Source organism: Medicago truncatula, chromosome 1, assembly GCF_003473485.1.
Source record: "Medicago truncatula cultivar Jemalong A17 chromosome 1, MtrunA17r5.0-ANR, whole genome shotgun sequence".
Classification (NCBI taxonomy): domain Eukaryota; kingdom Viridiplantae; phylum Streptophyta; class Magnoliopsida; order Fabales; family Fabaceae; genus Medicago; species Medicago truncatula.
Genome location: NC_053042.1, coordinates 40,264,165 through 40,285,227, shown reverse-complemented (window position 1 = coordinate 40,285,227; position 21,063 = coordinate 40,264,165). Strand labels below are relative to the sequence as shown.

The following is a 21,063-nucleotide window of genomic DNA, read 5'->3' as shown; positions in this document are numbered from 1 at the left end:
AATTACACAAGTTGTGTCTGTGTGCTAGCTGCTTTCTTCCTGATTTTACTGCTTACGTGGTTCAATATCAATATACCACGTGTCCCAACTTCACTTTCACCACAATATTGTTGCATTTAGACAAGCTAACCAAACTCATAAATGTGGTATCCACTTGAACCAAACCTAATTTGATAGATTTTCTTTGTTTGGATTTGGGTTCGGGTATGGGTTTTCTCCAATTATAAAATACGGGTACGGGATAAGTAATAGGGATATAGGTACTCACCCCGAACTTATACCCAAACTCGTCTCGAATATAGAAAATCAATTTATTATCCCTCTTATATAAATAAAAACTCGAACTCTAAATCATTTCATTCACACAGTCAGAGTCTCAATCTTTCAGATGGCAATCACTTATCATAGTTCTCTCTTTTCTCCTTTCATATCTCTCTCGACCTCTTTCTTCGCATTCACCATAGTCATCAATTGCCAACATTTCTTTGTTTACAACATTGAGTCCGAGACTAAAAATATCTTTTATTCGTATTAAAAAAATTGTCCACTACAGCGATGGGGATGGGGCGGAGATACACGAACCCATCGGGAATGGGAATGGGATCAATTTCTCATCCCCGCTGCATACGGGCAGGGGAGGACCCACATTGGATCTATGTGGGGCTAAAGCTCCACATGCTTTTCCTTTTTTTTTTTTTTTTTTAGAATAGACTAGCAAAATGACATAAACTCATGTGGCCGTTCTTCCGCTCTTTTTATTGCGCTACAGTTTAAAAATTATGAACGGTGTTTTCTTTTTTTGAAATTTTAATTTTGATTAAAAGTAAAATATAAATTTTTGTTGAATTCAAATTATAACAAATCAATCCAAACATGATTATTTATTTCAAAGAAACTAACAATATAACAAAAAAAAATATAATCTAAAAACATGATTATTTGTACTCTTTGATTTTGGATGATATGAATTAATCTTGCTTTTGCTAAAAAAAAAAATGACACCAACAACTATCTTTATTATAGAAAAAGTTGTTGTTTAAGGTTATAATTAGGATAATGAAAAAATAAGTATAAATACACTCATCTAGTTTGTTCACTTTTTAAATGATAAAGAAAAAACTCGATGTTTGTGTTTGTTACATTTTTATTTTAATATTTAATTTATTCTTTTCTATTTATTACATGTGTCATTTGTATTGAAAATTGAGGGTATAAGGAAAAAGTCGGCCCAAAAATGCTGAAAATGGTTGTTTCTTTATATATATATATATATATATATATATATATATATAGATAAAACACAGTAGCAACACATTCACTTTCACTTTCTCTTTCTTTTTCCCTTCCTACGTGCCTTTTCTCTTTTCATCCTCTCTCTCAAATTTCAATATCTCTCAACTAACAGCAGCTCTCCATTCTCCTCCTTCTCAGCTAATTGCCGAGTATTAGGTTGGTAGTTGCTTGCTCTTTTGCTTTTGGCACCTTTGTAAGAGCACACTACTGTATTTTAGACTATTTGAAATTTTAGCTCCAGATGTACCTAAAATCTGGATCCGCCCTTGGGTATGGGTAGGGTAAAGGGTAATTATATGAGAATGGGTATGGAAACGGGGAAGGTAAAACTTGTCACCACCCCGCGTCATTGTCATGTCTAGTTGCATGCATTGGCAAATTAATTTATTTTATTTAATTTACTTTAGTTTAATTTTTTTTAGGGATATTTAATTTAATTTAATAACAACTTTTGTAGAAAAAGGAAGAGAAAAAAGAAGAACAAGAAAAGTTGACAAAAAATTATCACAAAATAATTTTTTAAATATCATTCCCTTAATTTCCTAGCCTTACAAAAATGTTAGTAGTAATGACACCAACACTCTTTTAATATATATTTTACAACATACTCTTTATTGTTAAAATTTACATGAAATTCATTATATTTATGTGAGGCTGGCGCCTGACACAATTTGATCGATAAGATTTGTGTGAATTTTAACCCGTCCAAAAATGTTGGAAAAAGTGTACGTTAGAGAGTGTTTTAAGACTGCTCATGGTTTTTTTTAATAACGTTAACAACAAATCTAATACTATCATTTATAACATTCTTTTATTAGCTCTCAAAAAAAAAAAACATTCTTTTATTAATATATGTTTTTCAACACATCCTTTTGGAGTAAAATTCACACCGGTCCCATTAAATTTATTCAAGACAAACACAATTTGGTGGATTTTTTTTTTTTAAAATTTTAACCAATCCAAAAAGATGTGTTGGAACTCATTGTAGTTTTTTTAATAATGTTAGCAACACACTTTGTGTCATACGCTTTCCAGCACACTCGAATGTTCAAGCAAAATGTATTGGAAAGTAGTGTATGTGTTTTCTCTCTATGAACCATCTTGATGATGTATATGGGATAAATAATTCTATGAGTGATGTTTTGAGAGATTAAAAAGCCGATGAAGAGGCAAAACTCGTCTCCGTCGTTAGTCTGAACAAACTTGATTCTAAAATTGAACTGAAGATCAACCAAAGATTTGAATTGTGTGAATTTCGATAGTGTGTGAGACTTGATTTTTAGGGGATAAACCCAAGTAAAAATGATTATAGGCATCAACACAAGTAAAAAAAAAAAAATGTATCCACAGGAAGATGTAATTGGGGCAAGATCGCACAAATCACGAAAAATAAGTTCAAGAGGGCTGGTATCGGAAGAAATATATGCATTAGTGGTAGCCTTTGGACTTTGCCCAAACAACAATGATTGCAAAAATAAAGTAAGCTTTTATCAAGAACATGCACATCATAATCTTTTAATTAGGGCTGGCAATGAACCGAACCAACTCGATTATAGTTCGACATTCGACTCGATATTTAATCCGTCGAACTTGGTTCATGAACCTAATGAGCTGGACTTGAGCCGAAAATTAAGTTCGTTAATTAAATGAGCTGAACTTGAGCTACATATAGTTCGACTCGTTAGGTTCATGAGATGACTCGATTATCGATTATATATATAAATCAATTTGAATTAGTTTTTAAATTTTTTTAATTCAAATGTGGCAAATGTGGCTGAATACAATTTTGTCTTGAAGGGAAGAGCAGTTGGAGTTTAAAAGTAAAATAATATTATGAATTTTGTTCACAGCTAATTGAATTTTGTTTGATTTTTTGTCTCTGTTACTTGTATCAGATATTTTTCTTCGTAATTATGCAACCTTTAACTTTATATAATTTATGTCTATTATATGCATGCTTGTGGGAACTTTTATTTTAATTCAATATTTAATTTTAAAATATATATATATATATATATAATATCAAAGATCTATAAATTAACTTTTTTTTTTTGGACAAGTTGAGCAACCGAACTGAACCTAACGAGCCGAACCGAACTGTTCGTGAACTTTAAACGAACCGAACTCGAGCTGAAAAAATAATTCGTGTCGAACTCGAGCCGAGTTTCGAGCCGAACCAATTCTTATCGAGTCGAGCCGAGCTCAGGCAGATTCGATTCGACTCGACTCATTTCCAGCCTTAGTTTTAGTACATACTTGTGCACATCATGAAGAGGGCAACCTGACCTTCAATGCCAAATTTGATATAGACTAGGAGTGGATTGAACAAGTAATGAAGTATTATTATTGACACTGTTATCTTTATTACAAAGGAAGTTCTTGAAACTCAATGCATAATTGAAAACACGACTTAAGTGTACACCCAAATTTATCAAAGAGTTTGAACTTTGGGAAAGGGCATGTTGTCATATTTGTTGAGTCCATCATACCCAAGAATACCTTTTAGAAGGATTTGAACAACTATTTGATACAACTTTTGTGACAACTTCTTTTCTCTCTCTTTTCATTGGTTAAAAATAATGGATGGAGAGAGAGAGAAAAGAAGAGAGAGAATAATAGTATAATTTGAGTATGAGAAAGAAAATTATTAAAAAGTTGTCAGAAAATGGTTGTATAGATATTATTTCTTATAGATGAATCATAACGTTTCACAAAACACTAATTAGATATTCTTGGTTATAGATGTAACAAGTAAGAGAATGTTCAATTTTGGAGTGGTGTAAGATTAGAAAGGTGAGGGAAAAGTCATGAACCAAAGGCAAGTGATTGACAAACCTTGACCATTGCCTACATGAACCCGATTTAATCCAGACAAGTATGTTGCACCAAGGTTATAAAAAATACGCCGTCATTGAATTCTCTCAAGGTTATTAAAAAATTACGATTGAAGTAATTTCTAAATTTCTCCTCATGAGAACTTGTTTAATGAGAAGCAAAAGTTTCATTGAAAAATAAAGTTCACATTAACGGATGAACAATTTAGAAATAATAACATTAAATAAAATAAAATAGATGTAGTTTGTATTTGCTTATATCTAACTTTTTTGTTACTTATATTCGAGATGGAAGAAAATACATATTTTAATTTCTAAGTGCTAAAGAGTGTGGGTGTAGTAGAGCATTGAAGGAAACAAATATAAAAATATTACGTTGAAAAGTGACGAAATTTAACATTTTTAAAGTTTAAAAATTGTTGTTTTTGATATAAAATTATATTTTTTTTAGCTTTCTTAATTTAAGAAAGTGTTTAGCCATCACCCTATTTTCTAAAAGAATTTTGCTAACGAGTGCCCTCATGAAAATATTTAAAGATTTCAAATTAAAAATTCAATTTAAAAAAAAAATCAAATACCTCAAGTCCAATACATTAAATATACTTTATTTTTTTTTATAAAAACTAACTATTTAAAATATTTCCTCTCAAAAGAAAAAACTATTTAAATTCTTCAGCATTTCCCTTTCTTAAACCTAACACTTGTTTTCACTTTAAGAAAATTGTCTATGTTTGTGAATAGTACTCCATAAACGAGGAAGCACCGGTGTAAGGAATCCACCTTGCGAGAGAGAGAGAGAGGCCCCACATATTGGCAGAAATGAAGAACCAAGCACGTTCCCCCCTAGCGTATGCCAGCCTTGTTTTGGATAAATAAAGAATTTCTTTTGTTTGAAATAAATGCAGAAGAAAGGATGGACCAACCACGTTCCTTCTTGCGTCTAGTCAAAGTATTGCTCAAAATAAACAAGAAAAAAAAACACACTGACACAGGCAGTGAAATGTGTGTAACCAACCAACCAAAACCAAAACCAAAACCAAAACATATTTTACACTTCGATTCCACTCCTCACGCTCCCTCCCACTCCCAAACACAACTTTACACTTCAATTTGTTCAAGCTCAACATCTCGACCAACCAAAATTATTCCTACACCACTATTTTTTCTTTTTCCTCTTATTAACGAGTATTCCGGAACACTCGTTAATATTTCCCTTTTTTTATATACATTATCTAATATCAACATTACTCTCTTTTTAACATTTTATGGGATCAAGTTCTCTCATGTCGCTGAAGAGTTCAGTTAAATCTGAACAAATTTATTTTCACTAATCCATGCGGGACCCTTTAATGTAAAGTGATTGAATGGTTGTACAAAAAAAAAACTTGATTGAATGGTATAGATTTTCAATGTACCCTCTCAATTGTGAAGTTCACGCGAGGGGATACTTCTTCTTCTTTTATATAATTGAAATTAACGTAGATTTCACATTTTAAAAATAAAGCTCACATAAACTAAGGAACCACGCGTGTTTCACAAAATAAAATCGTGAATGTTAAAAATGATATAGTGGATTAACGATAGAGTTAAAAATGAGTAATGATATTTGAACAATTAAAAATTGTCAACTTATGAAACAATCATTATAAACACTGTTCCTTAAAAAAAAAACCATATATAAATACGTCAAAAACAATTGTTAATTTGATTGAAAAACAGAGAAATAAAAATACAATGTTGGATAACTTTTGGAATGTTCAAACAACTTTTCTAGTTAAAGAATCGTATTCCCACCCAATATAAAAAATTTAACATTTTTTTTTCAATTTTATTCCTATTTATTAAAATAGTCGCATTTATATGATGAATCAATATTAATGAACTAAGTATGCGAATATTTTTGGCACAATTAATATTTTAGTCTTAACATATTATTATCATTTTTAAAAATTAGTTAAGTAAATAAATCATTGTCTTTTATTTCCAATAACATGAAAGTAGAAAAAGATAATGATTTACTTAATTAATTCTTAAGAAAACATCTCAAGTAGACACAATAATATGATATCCGTAGAAGTATGTTCAATCACAGTCACGGTCCACAAGATAAGAGTGTTCAATCAATCATATTTTATTTCCAATAACATGAAAGTGTTCAATCATTGAAACTAACTCTCCACCAACACTTTATTTTTTTAATACTATATTTTTTTCTGGTACTCCTGAATTTTCACGAGGTGGTGGTTGTGTTGTTTGAATTTCAATTTTCAACCTTGATCCCTAGCACACCTTCCCACTTTTTATATTTTTATTTGTGGTTTTTAGTTCACGTTACAAGAATCACGGTTAATGTTTTTTTTCCTTTTAACAACAATAATAACTTCATCATAACGCATGCTTCATTATGTTGTTATAGATTCTTGTCGTGTTGCATGACTAGTTTACATATTCACTAGTTTCAACCTCTAGAAACTTCTCTATATTTCACCTACTTTCAAGTTTCATTCAAACAAGTATATTTGCATCATTTTATTTATTTAGTTTTATTTTATTTTTACATGTTGACCAATTTATTTGCAATCTATGATATGATAGTTCGTTACTTTCTATGATGAGTCAGTAACAGAACAGATCTCTCTTAGATTTGTGTAGTACGAGGAAGCAGTGATTGTTTTGTTTCCTTTACTGTTCAATCAGTGTCTGTCTTGTGTACGAGGTTTTCAACTTTACTTCACTTTACCATAAATAGGTGTCTGTTGGAAAAAAAAAGAAAAAGAAATGATGGTTTGTAATGAAGAAGAAAAGATTGAGGTGTTTTCAGAAAATGAAACTGAGGTTTCTAAGTCAGATTCAGTTGATGGGTCGTTACCGGTTTCGACTGTTTTCACTGATGTTGGAGTTGTGCCTGAGCAACAAAAGAATGAGCTTCAACACTTCATATCCAATTTGCAAAGTATGTATATAAATAAACAAAGTTACATATTTTATTTATATTTTTTTTCATTTTGGTTTTTGTTGAATCAAATGTGAAATAAATGTTGCTGATTTTGTTTTGTGCAGAAGAAGTTGAGGAGCTGAGGCTGAAGCAGAGAAAAGTGGATGAAAAGAGGAGAGAAGCACTGAGTAAGATATTGGATATAAAAGGTAGTTCTTGTAGTGTTGATTGGGGATTCTATTATATGTTGATGTATGGATTAAAATTCTGTTATGTTATTTTGATTAAAGGGTTGAATAATTTTATTTTGATGTTCAGGGAGCATTAGAGTGTTTTGTAGAATTCGACCGGTTCATTTGACCGAAAAGAGAAGAAATTCTGAACCTGTATCAGCTGGATCCGAGAGAATTCGGGTTAAGTTTGGAGGAACAAGGAAAGATTTTGAGTTTGATAAGGTTTTTCCTCAAGAAGCAAGCCAAGGCTAGTATAAAAAATCATTGTCTTTGCTTCCCAATTTTAATTATTTGATTGAAGCACCAAATTTTACTGATGTGGAAATGTCTGTGTTTACTATTGTTTGAACATCTGCAGAAAGTGTTTTTGTTGATGTCGAGCCGATTCTAAGATCTGCAATGGACGGACACAATGTGTGCGTTTTCGCTTACGGTCAAACAGGCACAGGAAAGACATTCACCATGGTCAGTCATATTGATATTTTGTGCTCATGTGCTAAATAATAATACTGCTAAGTTTGTGCTTGTGTAGCAGCATAGCTATTATCTAATATGCATGTTGGCTTCTGCTATGATTAATTTTAGGATGGTACAAATGAGCAGCCAGGGATTATTCCTCGTGCTCTCGAAGAGCTCTTTCGTCAAGCATCCATGGATGGTTCATCTTCTTTTACTTTTTCAATGAGTATGTTGGAAGTTTACATGGGCAATGTCAGGGATCTGCTGGCTCCCAGACAATCTTGTAGACCACACCAACCTCTGGCAAATAGGTAACTTTTTGCTATTTTCACTAAAACTTTTCTGCGCGTTTTGTTCTGCAGTGACAAAAATTGATTTTGAATGACCTGATTCTTTGATTTGATTATGGCTAAAAGTGAGATGGATGTAAAATGATTTATTTATGTTTAGAAATATTCATATAAAAGCGGGTTGGACAACAAATTTGAGGCTAAAAATCAATCGTAGAGCCAAAAACTTCAAATTCTAACTTCAAGTTAGAATCAAAAACCAATTCTACTTAGAACATCCAAATACGTCAAAATTATTTCTGAACCTCTTGAATCAATTTTGTCTTTTTCAAAAGTGGAACAAAATGTACACTATTATGTATGATTGAGTTTCATAGGGTAATTTGTTTGAGACTCTGCCTACAGCAATCTCAACATCCAAACTGATCCAAAGGGATTGGTGGAAATTGAGGGTCTCTCAGAAGTGCAAATTTCTGATTGTGCTAAAGCCAAATGGTGGTACAACAAGGGAAGACGATGCAGATCCACGTCGTGGACTAATGTAAATGAAGCATCAAGCAGATCACATTGGTGAGTCATAGTTCTAATTAGATGCTCTAAAATGTTTTCACGGTTTTCTCAGCTTGATAGTTACATTATCTGTTTAGCTTTATATATCTAGCTTGACAAGGATAAGCATATTTAGACGCGGGGATACTTCAGAAGCCAAAACCGAAACAAGTAAATTGTGGATGGTTGATCTTGGAGGCAGCGAGCGGTTGCTAAAAACTGGGGCCAGAGGACTAACACTTGATGAAGGCCGAGCTATTAATCTTTCTCTTTCAGCTCTAGCTGATGTCCTTGCAGCTTTGAAGAGAAAGAGGAGTCATGTACCTTACAGGCAAGTTTTATACTGGTGTTGATTCCTCATGTTTAATTATGTCTCTTATGTGAATCATGCCTAAGACGGCTAGACAATTAAAATAGGATTTAAGTGATATGCATTGTTTGTGTAATAAAAGTTATACACTCTCAATCAATCATATTCGTCAGATTACTAAAACTGTTTGACATTGATCATTAGTTCATAACTACTTTAAAGGCCATGCAAAATATAATTTGTTATTAGTTAACAGTGTGAAAGTTTTATACTGCCAGTTCATCCAAATTAATAATTTTATGTTACTTTGTTTGCAGAAATAGCAAGCTGACCCAACTACTGAGAGATTCTCTTGGTATGATACTGCTTTCTTCTCTAATACTACGAACTTTAGTATGCAGAATAGTGAAAAACTGAGACGAATAAGAACGTGCATGTGCAAATGTGATATGGAACGTTTATATTAAAATGTCTGATTTTTATCATGAAATACTTAAGGTGATGGCTCGAAGGTCTTGATGCTTGTGCATATTAGCCCATCTGAAGAAGATGTTTGCGAGACGATTTGTTCTTTAAACTTTGCAAAGAGAGCAAGAGCAATAGAGTCCATTAAAGAAGTGCCCATGGTAAACTTGATAAAAGTTGTCCTAAACCAAGTTTCTCAGTGGAAACTGTTTGAACATTGATTACTGCATACATGTAATGCAGGAATTGAAGAAACAAAAGGAGATGAAGATTATGGAGCTCGAGGAAAACATTAAGGAAGCTGAAAAACAACGTCAGAGTTTAGGTGATCAAATACAGAATGTTGAGTTAAAGTTATGCGAGAATAAAAAGCTCTTTTCAGCCACATATAATCTTCAGGAAAGTGATGACTTGGTAACCTCTTCTAGCCTCAAAGATGATTTCAAAGAGGTCACCGAAACTCCTAAAGCATCTAAGAAGTCTACTCCAAGAAGTGTCTCCAATTCAGTGCCTCGATTCATGAGTTCAACTGTTGCTAGTCGGCATAGGCAAATTGCTTCTGAGCAAGAAATTGGAGGGAGAACAAAAAGTTTAAGATCAGTGGTCACCAGAAATTCAATCCAGTTTCCATCTTCTCAATCATTAAGTTATTCAGATCTTCGCATCAAAGCAATATTGCGAAGTTCAACTGGAATTGGAAAATCTCGGCATGCTGAAACAAGTAATGTTCCAAATACCATTCATACAGAAAGGCCTAATTGCAATGAATTGGAATCAAAAGTCTCAACTCCTCGAAGTACAATGGTTACATCGTCAGATTCAAATTTGAGAGTAACATTGTGTCGTCATAGAAGAAGGATGTCTAACCTGATCTAAGGGTTACAAGACATCTTATATTGCTAATGTTATCAAGTGGTTGAATGTTAAACTCCTTTCACTTGTCTTTAACAAATGGTAGCCAAAGGTGTGTTAATATGTATGTTTTCTTGGGGTGTGGTAGGTATCTGTTAATTACTTGTTTAACATGGTCTTTTTTCGTTTTTGAGCATTTTGGGTCCTTATAGTAATTTGCTTATGTGATGAAAACTTATTTAGTGGCAACTAACTTTTAGCTAAGTTTGTCACAGACCTTTAAAAGGAATTATGAATACAACAGTTTTTCAGGCTTGACTATATAGTAGCATGGATTTTGTAATGTAAGTGTGTTGCTAAAATTCCTATATAAGGGGCATTATTATGATGTATGTCATGTTTTCTTTTGATCAACTTGCAAAATGGATAGTTAGGAATTTGGATCCCAGCTTTGCCGTTTTAATAACTTCTTAGTTAAGAAAACAACTAACTTACTTTGCCGTTTTCTGTTTCGCTTTCACTTTCTTTGAATGGAATTATTTCACGATATTTTTTTTTTTGGTGACATTTAAGTTCGATAAGAAATGTAAACATGTGCCATGATCACACCACAACACTAGTCATGTAAAAATTAGTTGTTGCAGGTTCGACCCCCGGCATCTTGAGCCCAGACCAAAAAATGTAAACTTGTGACCACACACCGGAATGAGAGAAGCGACTAATTAATGATGCTAACATTTTTTTTAAGGCAACATTAATATGTTGGGGGCGTTCGTTTCATTCCTAAGAATAACTTTCCTGGAAATATAAAGACAAATTATTTATTCCAAAGTATTTTTAAAAAAGAGGTTTAGTTAGTATACAAATATTCATAACAACTTTTATAATAAGGAGAATAAAAGGTAGTTATACATAAAATTACTCTCATCTTCATGGAATATATAAATCAAATATTCCCACCCTTTTCTTTAAAAAGAAATTCTTCTATTTTCTAGAATATTTTAAATCTAAAAATAAAATTTAATAAACTCGTAAAAAAACGTAAGCATCTACAAAATAACTTAAAACAAACACATTGAGTAATCTGAAGCTCAAACATTGATTAATTATTCTACATTTTTGCTTTTTCAATTTTATTTTCGGTACATGAAATTCTATTTGAAAATTATTCTGAAGCTCAAACATTGATTAATCAATTCTTTAAGTCTTTTTTTTTTTGGTGTCCGGGTTCAAATCTCATAAAATTGTTAAGTCTAGTGTCCCTTTCGCAAAATCGGTTATTCTTAATCTCATAAAATATACAATATAATCATTTTATATTAATTTAAGGGTCGATTGGATTTTAAAAAAATTGATTTACATCTACACTGATACGGAATGCAAAGTTTTGATTTATCGTTTCTCTTCCAATTTTAGCCTTTATTCTTATATTATATTTAAAATTTTATACTTTTTACCTATTAAAATAATCAAATTCTATTATAATTCCATCAAATCAAAATTTGATTTAATCATAATCTAAATTTTAAACCACATATTAGTCCTCCCTCCTTACCTCATCTTAACAATAAGAACTTATAGAATTTTATCCACAACGTTAAGACTAATTTTCTTCAGAAATAACGACCATATGTACGCTAGTATTATATAAAATAAAATTATTTACTACCAAATTGAATCATACTTGACCAAGGAACTGGCTGAACACCTTTATCAATTGTATAACTATCCCGTCTTTTAAACATGGACTACAAGCTTTCTGTGCCCTATGGAACAAACAAGTCATTGAAAAAGGATAGAGTCCTTTGAGAGACATTGAGAAAAATAGTATATGCATGTAGAGGCCTAAATTTAAGTAAGGTTTTTTTTTCAGCTCTCTATCCTCCAGATTAAATATATAAATTTGCTAACATCAAAGTCATGAAAAATTGAAGAGATTATAGTGCATGCTTCATTATATTCATGTTTTTCTTTAATCTGACTATCTCTTCATGGTAACTCAACCCTCACATGGAAAAGGATGTTAATAACTTCATCGAAAATACCATCACAAGATAAAATGTCAAACAAAAACTACTACACTAAATTCAAGATTTTCAGCGCAAAACATTTTTAACAAAGACAATTTCGAGACTTCTTTTTTGGTAGGAACAATTTAGAGACCTCTTTTCTTTACAAGAAACCATTTCGATCCTTGAGTACAGTAATTTACACATTATATTACCGAGTTTTGATTCCTCGGACAAGGTATCAACACAATGAAAAAATCGCTCCAAAGTTGTTTGGCTGCAGCAGCAATTGACAATTTGATGCATTCCTCAATAATTGAAACTTTGCCGTTACAAGTTTAGCTGATTTTCTTCTCTCTTTTTTTTCATTTTATTTTGCTTGTTACCTTTATACGCACAAGAGTACTATGCAGAAATCCTAGTTATTCACACTTTAGAAAAGGGAGATTTTTCATGGGGTAGAATTTACAGAAATCTCCTGAGGCAGAGGTGAAGCTACCTGGTCCTGATAAGATGGGATAACCAGACGCTGCAAGGGCTTAAGAGCCACTGTGAGCTGTGCAAAGGAGGGGCGCAAATTTGGATCCCTGACACAAGAGTGGGAGAGAGAGAGAGAGAGAGGAAACAGAAAAAGGTCATCAAATGGAAATAAAGTTTAAATCCACATTTTCCTCAACATTTGAAGTGAAGAAATATAGAGGAAAAGAAGAGTAAATCAAACCTCAAGTCGAACAGACTTACTGTTGCCAACACTCCCAGATTATTCTTGCAACTAAAGGATCAAGTTCCTTAGGAATTTCAAGGCGACGATTTTGGAAACCTACGGCCCCAACAACTTGCATAGGATTCATTCCACTCCATGGCAACCTAAGAGTGGCAAGCTCCCATAGGATAACACCGAAACTGTAAACATCACACCTGCACATTTGAAATGATAATTAACAGAGATACGCTGAAGAAACAGCTGTTGTTGAAAGCAGAGTAGAAAAATAAATTAGTGTGTAGTGTGTGTGTGTGTGTGTGTGTGTATAAATGTTCAGAAATTTAGGCATCATCCTTCTCAAACTGCAGTCTACCAAGAATTAAATTTTTATCACAAAAAACATGGAAAAGTGAAATTCCACTTATTTAAGATCATTTGGTACAAACGGCCATTACAACATTGTTTATTGAAGGAGAAATTTATAATTCATTGAATGAAAAAGGGAATCACTATGAATTGGCAAACCATAAAAAAATTGTCAATGCAGCATCTCGGGAAAAAATATTTTCCATCCAGCAAAAGCCTATTAAAAACTGTCACTGAACCAATTTTGAGCTATGAAGCAGTTGATATATTTATTGTTAGGAGAAGGCTGGACTAGCTTAATACCTTCCACATTATAGACTCGGTAAAGATTTAGCCACTAATCATAAACAAATATTGATTGCACAGATAGGATATAAAATAACAATTACAATCCAGAAAAGACCTTTATCTTGAATTAATAACAACTCACTTCTCATTCGAAGGCTCATTGCGGAGAACTTCAGGAGCCATCCATTCCGGCTAACAAGTTGACGATCATCATGTCAGGTATACAAAAGACAGATAAGGCACATATCGCATGCGACTAAACAAATGAGCTCCAGAATAAAACATTTTTCTTAATTCTCACCGTTCCAGCAGTTGATTTGGATGATAAAAATGTGTTATGCTTCAATCTTGACAACCCAAAATCGCATACCTGTAGAAACAACGGCTAGCTATCATAAAAGTAAAATCCACTTAGCACTGAAATTGATTTCTCCACAGTTCAATAGATGTCCAGAAAACGAAAAACCACAAACCACAGGAAAATAGCCTTCACATACACAAGGCAAACGGAACAACTCAGTGAATTTTCAATCGTATACCTTAACATTCCAATTATTATCAACTAAAAGATTTGGGGACTTCAGATCTCGGTGAACAATTGTAGGTGTGCTGGCGTGCAAGCAATTCATACCCCTAGCCTGTAAATTGGGATGTTCTAAAATTTGAAGTTCATCAATGTATATATAATGGTTGACAGGGAAGATAGATAATTATTTCATACCACATCCAGAGCCATTTTTATTCTTTGTTTCTCATCAATCTGACAATTTGGCCGATGAAGAATTCGGTACAAGCTTCCTCTGTAAAAAAATTAACAGTAATGTCAGTGTGACACTCAAATACGGAAAGAGTAACTTGAAAGACCAATGTGGCTTATATGAAGTACCATTATTATGTTTAAAAAAAATGATGATGGAAAAAGCAAAAATATATCTACCTTGGGAGAAACTCTGAAATGATTGAGAGGTTAGGCGGCCGGGTGACAGCACCCATAAAAAGAACAACATTTGGATGACGCAGCCTACGCATTATCCGTACCTTGCAACAAAAGGATGGAAAACAGATTAACTTTGGCCTTAACAGACATAACGATGGTGGAACCTTCCTTACATAATCACTGCCTTTCATTTTATTATTGCATTTCTTACACATTATTCACTCCCTCGAAACTTTTTTCTGATTGGTATCTCAATCTAAACCTCTGATTAGTCATTTGGAAAGAAACATAATAATTTCTTAAAGTTCACAAGGATTCACAGTTTCCTTTCTATTTATTTTATGCAAATAAGAAAAAAAATTGTTGCATGCAAAAAGCCTAAATAGTGCTTACTTCTCTTTTGAATTCAGACAAGGCAGCGCCTGAAAAATCCTGATCCAAAAATTTCTTCACAGCAACCTCCTGATATTCAGAAAATCAGAGACAAGAACTTGTTACCTTCAGGGCAAAAGCTTCTGGTATGAAGAAAGTAAACCAAGAAAAATGATTTGAGATTTTATTAGCCTTGCAAGAGACATAGGCTTTTCACCCTTATTTGTTTCCTTCTTTCATCTATTCAGACTTACATGGAATTTAACAACGATTTAAAATATAACTTCCCTAACCTCTTTAAATAGTAGTCTTGGTTAGAATTGGAGCAAATGATTTTGATGTCATAGGTCCATAATATGAGAAGAATATCCGATAATGGAGAAGGATTTCATAACAAAAGCAAGCATAAAAAAGAGCTGAGAAGAAAGTTTTTCACATATATTCAGTTTTTGGTTAATCAAGGTATCCCCGCATGTGATAACGAGACATATACTCATTCTTAAGCAGGTCAATTATACTACCCATCCAATCTCACTTCTCCCAGTAAAAGGCATATATGCAAGAAGCAAGTACATATAACAAATGACAGTATAAAGAAGGGCCTGCCAGATCTTTGTAGTTATTATTAATGTGTTGATGTTGTGCAATTTAAATTACATTTCTATCATGCAGACAGAGTATACAACAGTTATCACTAAAAATAAGACAATATAAACAACTTTCAATTCAATCTACAATAATAATCTTCCATACAAGTATGTAAAGGAAATAAAGTACTCACTGTGCCATTCCAGTCTGCACGGTAGACCTCGCCATATGAACCTATTTCAAAGAAAGCAGGAACGTTAACAGATTAATACTCTAAGAAACATATCAACAGACATGCAAAATTTAAACATGCCAACAACATCCCAAACAACTACCAACAATCCTTTTCAATCCAAGTGAAAGGTAAATCATATGTAAAATAGGAAAATTTGAGAAGTTAAGACATGTTGGCGACAACCTTAGTTTACATGCTAGCACAAATAGAAGAGGAAAAATAGTAATTTAATTAATTAAAAAATAGAAATAGAAATTAATGTTAGATCTAGGTGATTAATGACTATACGCTTCACATACATACTTACTGAAATAGAAAAACCAGTGATACATTAACTTCACAGTAAATGTTAATGACATTCCTACAATAGGATAAAGACAAATTATTTACATTACCTAGACCAATTCTTTCACCAATAACCAGATCTTCCCATGGAATCTCACATTCACCAACATCTGCATCGTCCAATATTTGATCGGCCCTATTTGTAATGGAATCGATTGAAGAGATAGGTCTATCTGAATCTTTTAATTGGAAATTGCTTCCCATGAATCTGTCATGTGTGCACTTCCTCCTGTCATGATGTCTGAGCTCGGTGTTTTCGGGTTCGTAAACCGCATCTAACATGACATTTTGAGAACTTCCCAAACCAACCCTTTTAAAATCAGCATTGAGACCCTCAGTCCGGTTCAGTTCACTTATACCAGCTGGAGAGACTGAACCAGTAATTTGTGCCGAAGTTTGAGAACTAATATGATTATTTATATTTGAATTGTATGATGAATTGGAAGTGCTGAGATCAGTATTTCCAGATGTGGAAGAAATATTGGAAACAAATAAAGGAGGTTTATATTCATTAGGGTTCTGATTAGTTTTCCTAGGGACTTCGTTGAAGGCATGCCGATTCTTCCACATCAATGGCGACACGGGTCGACCAGAAATAGTATTGTTTTTTGTACCGTACTCAAGAGGTTTATTTTCCACAGGTTTGTTATGCACAGAGGACTTCCCAGTCCCTTTTATCAAGAAAGGGTTCAGATCTGCAAAAAGGTTCTGAGGGTCGTTGTGGTTGTTCTGTGCATATGGCACAACATTGACATTCAATCTTGTCCCATCACCAACTGCATTCATTCCAAGAGTACCTTTGTACAGAGAATTACCATATGAGGGTGGCAAATTTTCCCGTTGATTAGGACTGCCTTTATTGGGAATTTTAGAAGGACCAACACCAGCGTCTGTGCTCAAACCAAAGTTTGAAGGCATATACTCTGACTTCTCGGTATACGATTTTCCATTCCAAGACGGTGTATGACCTTTTATCGCAGAAGTTTGACTACTGCCTTCACCATTAGATGGTAGTATAGGTTTTGAGTAAGAAAGCTCAGTTTCCACACTGGAAGGCACACTCACCACAGTCTTGGGGTTGTAAGGCTTAAAAGCATTATCCTTTGCATTTAAAATATCAGCCGGGATGAGTGTTCCAGGAGCAGCCATGAGATCAACTAAAAACTCCCTAAAAGCATAATAGTATAATATCAGACCAAGGGACCAGAACATTCACAAATTTCTGGGCACACTTACAGAGATTTCCAATGATTATCAACCATTGGCAACACATAATAGAAGATAAAAAAAAAAGGCAACATATAGACATACAATACAATTGAGTAAGTTAACAACAATCACATAAAAAATACTTGAACAAAAAAAGGTTTACCTTTCATCCTCCAACTTTATAATGTTGACAGCATCATCCTCAACACCAGTGTAATGACTACCTTTAACCAGTCTACAAGGCATCTTAATGTTGTCTGCTAATATCTACATACATAAAAACAGAAAGTGTATTACACAACCAACAGATTGAAAAGGAGAAGAGTAGGATTAATCTAAAATGCACAGAAAAGATACTAAACCTAATAAGACAACTAATTCTCAATATGAAAAACTAGACTTAGCAGGTATACACCACGAATCAAAGCTTAGAAACCTGTAACAGTGTTAGGGGTACTGATGAACAGAGTCGGCCATAATTTTGATGACTCAATCTTTATTGATTAAGCAGCATTTTCCGATTGATTTAAGCATACATACATCCTGAAATTTTATTTCTGAATACAAGCCTAGGCTAGATTAGGAGGGATTACTTTCCCACCCAGTGTGATTAGTTCTAAAACGAAAAATCATCAGATTCAATTTTATTAATTCATAAAACATTTATTTTCAAAAAATGTTTTTAAGTGATTGCAATACTAAATAGTACTGCATATGTCATGTAAACAAATTCTTTTTGCAGATAATGACTAGACTTAACATCAAATTATATATGACAAGCCATGATGCTAACCTTGAAAAGTAAAGCACGATGCCTAGAGAGCCCAATATCTAAGGACCCAAGAGGTAATACACTTGTGTGAAGAGATGTCCTTAACTGTGTACTTCTTTCAGTCCATCTTGCCAATATAATATTAGCATCCTTTACAGGGCCACCCATATGGCTGGTAACTAGTTCAGCAAGCCTTTGTACCAAAATACCAATCTCGGTGACAGGGCAATCGAATGATATACATTGTGCAATTTGCACCAGCTCTTCGAGTGCAGGATCGATTGTTTGATTAACTATGACCACTTCAAAGCTAGAATCACCTGGGTTTGCTTCAAGATCTGCTAGAGATGGCATCTTTCCTTGCATTGCCGGGTCATTAGAGAGCCCATATACATCATAAAAACCATCTACTACTTTCTCTTCATAGTCAAGCACATTGTATTCCTGGTCCCAACAGAAAATAGAAATGCAAGACAACATTAATGGAAAGGTGAAAAAAGAATTAATGCAGATAAAAAAACTGGTGAACATTGCATATTCAGAAAATAGAATTAATAATTTGATTGTTTAAATTTTGGTGCTCAACTGACCAATATAAATGAAAAAGTACATGTTCAGTTCACTTGTTGCAAGTAAGCATGTGCAGCAACTAATATAATATGATGAAGCATGTGTGTGTGTAGAAACTTTACCTAAAGAAGCAATAAAACATAAAGACATATTGATACAATTTCCTTAAAAAAAATAGGGTTAAATTTGTTTTTAGTCCCTATAAAATCATTAACTTGCAACTTTCAACTCTACATAAATTTTATTCAATGTTATCCTCTCCACATCGGGGGGGTGTATTGGATTGAGATTTTAAAAGACTATTTTGACAAAAAAAGTCTTGAAGATTTTAAAAGATTGTGGAGGAATGTATTAACTTTCAAAGGATTTTAAAAGACTTTTAAGATTTTGAGGGATTTTAGCTCATAGACTTTTAAAGATTTGAAAGCATTTTATGAGAATTCATAAGATTTGAAATGACTATCAAATTTTAGCAATAATTCAAAATTACAAGAGTTGACTAAATAAAAAATCAAAGGTTTGCTAAACCAAAAAAAAAAAATCAAAGTTTGCATGATAAAAAATAAAATCGATACAATTTTTATGGGATTGACTACTAATAATAATATACTATAATAATAATTACTTAATAAAATCAAACTTACTCCTTGAAAAAAAAAAAACTTATTGATAATAATAAAATAAACATGTAAGAGCACGAAAAAGAAAACATGAAGTAAATAATGTGATCAACAACAACCAATTCGTGAAGAAAATAAAAATGACGAGAATAAAAAAAAATTAAAACCTGGAAAAAGAAAACAAACATGAAATAATGATACTGAGAGAAACAAAAAATGAAGTGGGAGAAGGAGTAAAAAGTCTCAAGAAATCTCAAAGTTATGTGTGGGAGACAAAAAAGTCTCAAGGTTAGATGTGAGATTGTTAGTAGGTACATTTTACACTAAAAAGTCTCACAAAATCCATTACTCACAACAATCCATTAAAATCCTTACAATTTTGAATACCAATAGACAATTTTTAAGTTGTGCAAAATCTCAATTGAATACCACTGGATTTTATTGGACTCATTAAAAAATCCTGAAAATCCTAATTGAATACCACAAGAATGTTTTAGATTCCTTAAAAGTCTTGATTGAATACCTAAAGACTTTTTTAAAACAAAAAAGTCTTTTAAAATCCTTTGAAATCTCAATTGAATACACCCCCCGAAGTCAATCACAAACACGAGGTGTTAAACAACCAATTGCTGATTATAGCAGAAAGTCCATCTTATCTTGTTATACAGTGAGTGAACCAGTTAAAAACTCAATCATAAAAGTGCCTTATTTTTCAAGGTCAATTGCCAAGCACACAACGACCCCACTTAGTGGATTAAGGCTTGGTTGTTGTTGTTGTTGTTGTAATTGCCAAACACACAAATAAATGTCCAGTGATTGTAAAAATAATGATCCATATTTCTAATTTCTAGCTATGTATGTATGTATTCGTATTACACTTCTAATGGCGCACATAAATCATCAGTTTGGTCCAAACAATCATAGTTCAGTTCAGAGTATAAATGGGGAGAAGATATTCACATAATTCTTAATATCCCACAAGGCATAACAGATTCTTCTATGATAACTTTCAGAGTTAACCCTAACCACAGCTAAATCCCTAAATATAAGCTCCAAACACAGTTAAATCCACTACAAGAACAAATTGACTAAACCTATTAAAACCTAAAATCAAAATCACTAAGCATAAACCTTATGTTAATTTCAATCAATTACTCAAAAATCTATGAAACTCACCCAATACTGCCTGGAAAGTGCCTCCGCCACATCATCCTTACTCCGCGTCGAATCAATTCGATTTCCTCCCAAACTAAGCATGGTCGCCGCATGGATCTGATCCTTCTCCGGATCATCACCACCACGAAACTCTGAATTGGAAGCACTAATAGCTAGGGCTAACTGCACCTGAAACTCCTCCTCCGACGAGAAAAAATCCTGCCGATTAACCATCGCAGACAAACCACCACCACCGGAAGCAGCAGCAGCAACTCCTGTCGCCGACGGCGAAGAGGAAGAAGGAGTTAATGTAGAAGCAGCGGCGGCGGAACTCTGAGCGTCATCGGTTGGCGATGGTACACGTGGCGGAGTATCATTGGATCGATTAGGATCATGGTTGTTACTGCCACCTATATGAAGCTTCTTGAAGATGTTCTTCATTCTCTCTTTCTTCCCTCTTTCACTCATTCAAGCGAAATCAGAATCACTTTTTAATTTTAGATTATTATAATCACAATCACTTGTGTATTTCTGATTTTCTGTGACAGTGATTTTCTCTCCGATTTCTATTTCTCTCGGAAATTCTTCTGCGCCCTTGGAAGGGAGTTGAGAGGAAAGTGTTGGGAGGGAAAAACTTCGGGGTGGAAATGGGGAACTAGTGATGATGGCAATGG

General features: G+C 33.2%; 2 protein-coding genes across 2 annotated transcripts; one reads left to right on the top strand and one right to left on the bottom strand.

Moving 5' to 3' along the window:
• Positions 1-6,275: 6,275 nt before the first annotated feature.
• Positions 6,276-10,612, top strand: LOC25484664 (kinesin-like protein KIN-14U). The gene is made up of 10 exons (XM_013613560.3): positions 6,276-7,080; positions 7,188-7,271; positions 7,381-7,542; positions 7,654-7,760; positions 7,881-8,065; positions 8,450-8,614; positions 8,706-8,924; positions 9,221-9,258; positions 9,402-9,529; positions 9,612-10,612. The coding sequence occupies exons 1-10, from the start codon at positions 6,906-6,908 to the stop codon at positions 10,242-10,244; spliced, it is 1,896 nt and encodes a 631-aa protein (XP_013469014.1). The 5' UTR covers positions 6,276-6,905; the 3' UTR covers positions 10,245-10,612.
• Positions 10,613-12,280: 1,668 nt separating this feature from the next.
• On the bottom strand, positions 12,281-21,063 carry LOC25484663 (serine/threonine-protein kinase EDR1). Its single transcript, XM_013613559.3, has 13 exons — positions 20,411-21,063; positions 18,066-18,488; positions 17,436-17,539; positions 16,114-17,231; positions 15,677-15,717; positions 14,917-14,985; positions 14,524-14,624; positions 14,308-14,386; positions 14,126-14,224; positions 13,888-13,956; positions 13,729-13,778; positions 12,971-13,147; positions 12,281-12,816 (listed from the first exon to the last, which is right to left on the bottom strand). Exons 1-13 carry the CDS (start codon positions 20,855-20,857, stop codon positions 12,681-12,683), a joined length of 2,913 nt encoding a protein of 970 aa, XP_013469013.1. The 5' UTR covers positions 20,858-21,063; the 3' UTR covers positions 12,281-12,680.

Excerpts from the sequence above, each read along its gene's own strand:
- LOC25484663 (XM_013613559.3), bottom strand. The coding sequence starts at position 20,857 with ATGAGTGAAAGAGGGAAGAAAGAGAGAATGAAGAACATCTTCAAGAAG. Across the intron at positions 18,489-20,410 it reads CACTTTCCAGGCAGTATTGG|GAATACAATGTGCTTGACTA; the intron begins GTGAGTTTCATA and ends TGTTGGGACCAG. Across the intron at positions 13,148-13,728 it reads AATGAGCCTTCGAATGAGAA|GTGTGATGTTTACAGTTTCG; the intron begins GTGAGTTGTTAT and ends TCAAATGTGCAG.
- LOC25484664 (XM_013613560.3), top strand. The coding sequence starts at position 6,906 with ATGATGGTTTGTAATGAAGAAGAAAAGATTGAGGTGTTTTCAGAAAAT. Across the intron at positions 8,066-8,449 it reads CACCAACCTCTGGCAAATAG|CAATCTCAACATCCAAACTG; the intron begins GTAACTTTTTGC and ends CTCTGCCTACAG. Across the intron at positions 9,259-9,401 it reads ACTACTGAGAGATTCTCTTG|GTGATGGCTCGAAGGTCTTG; the intron begins GTATGATACTGC and ends GAAATACTTAAG.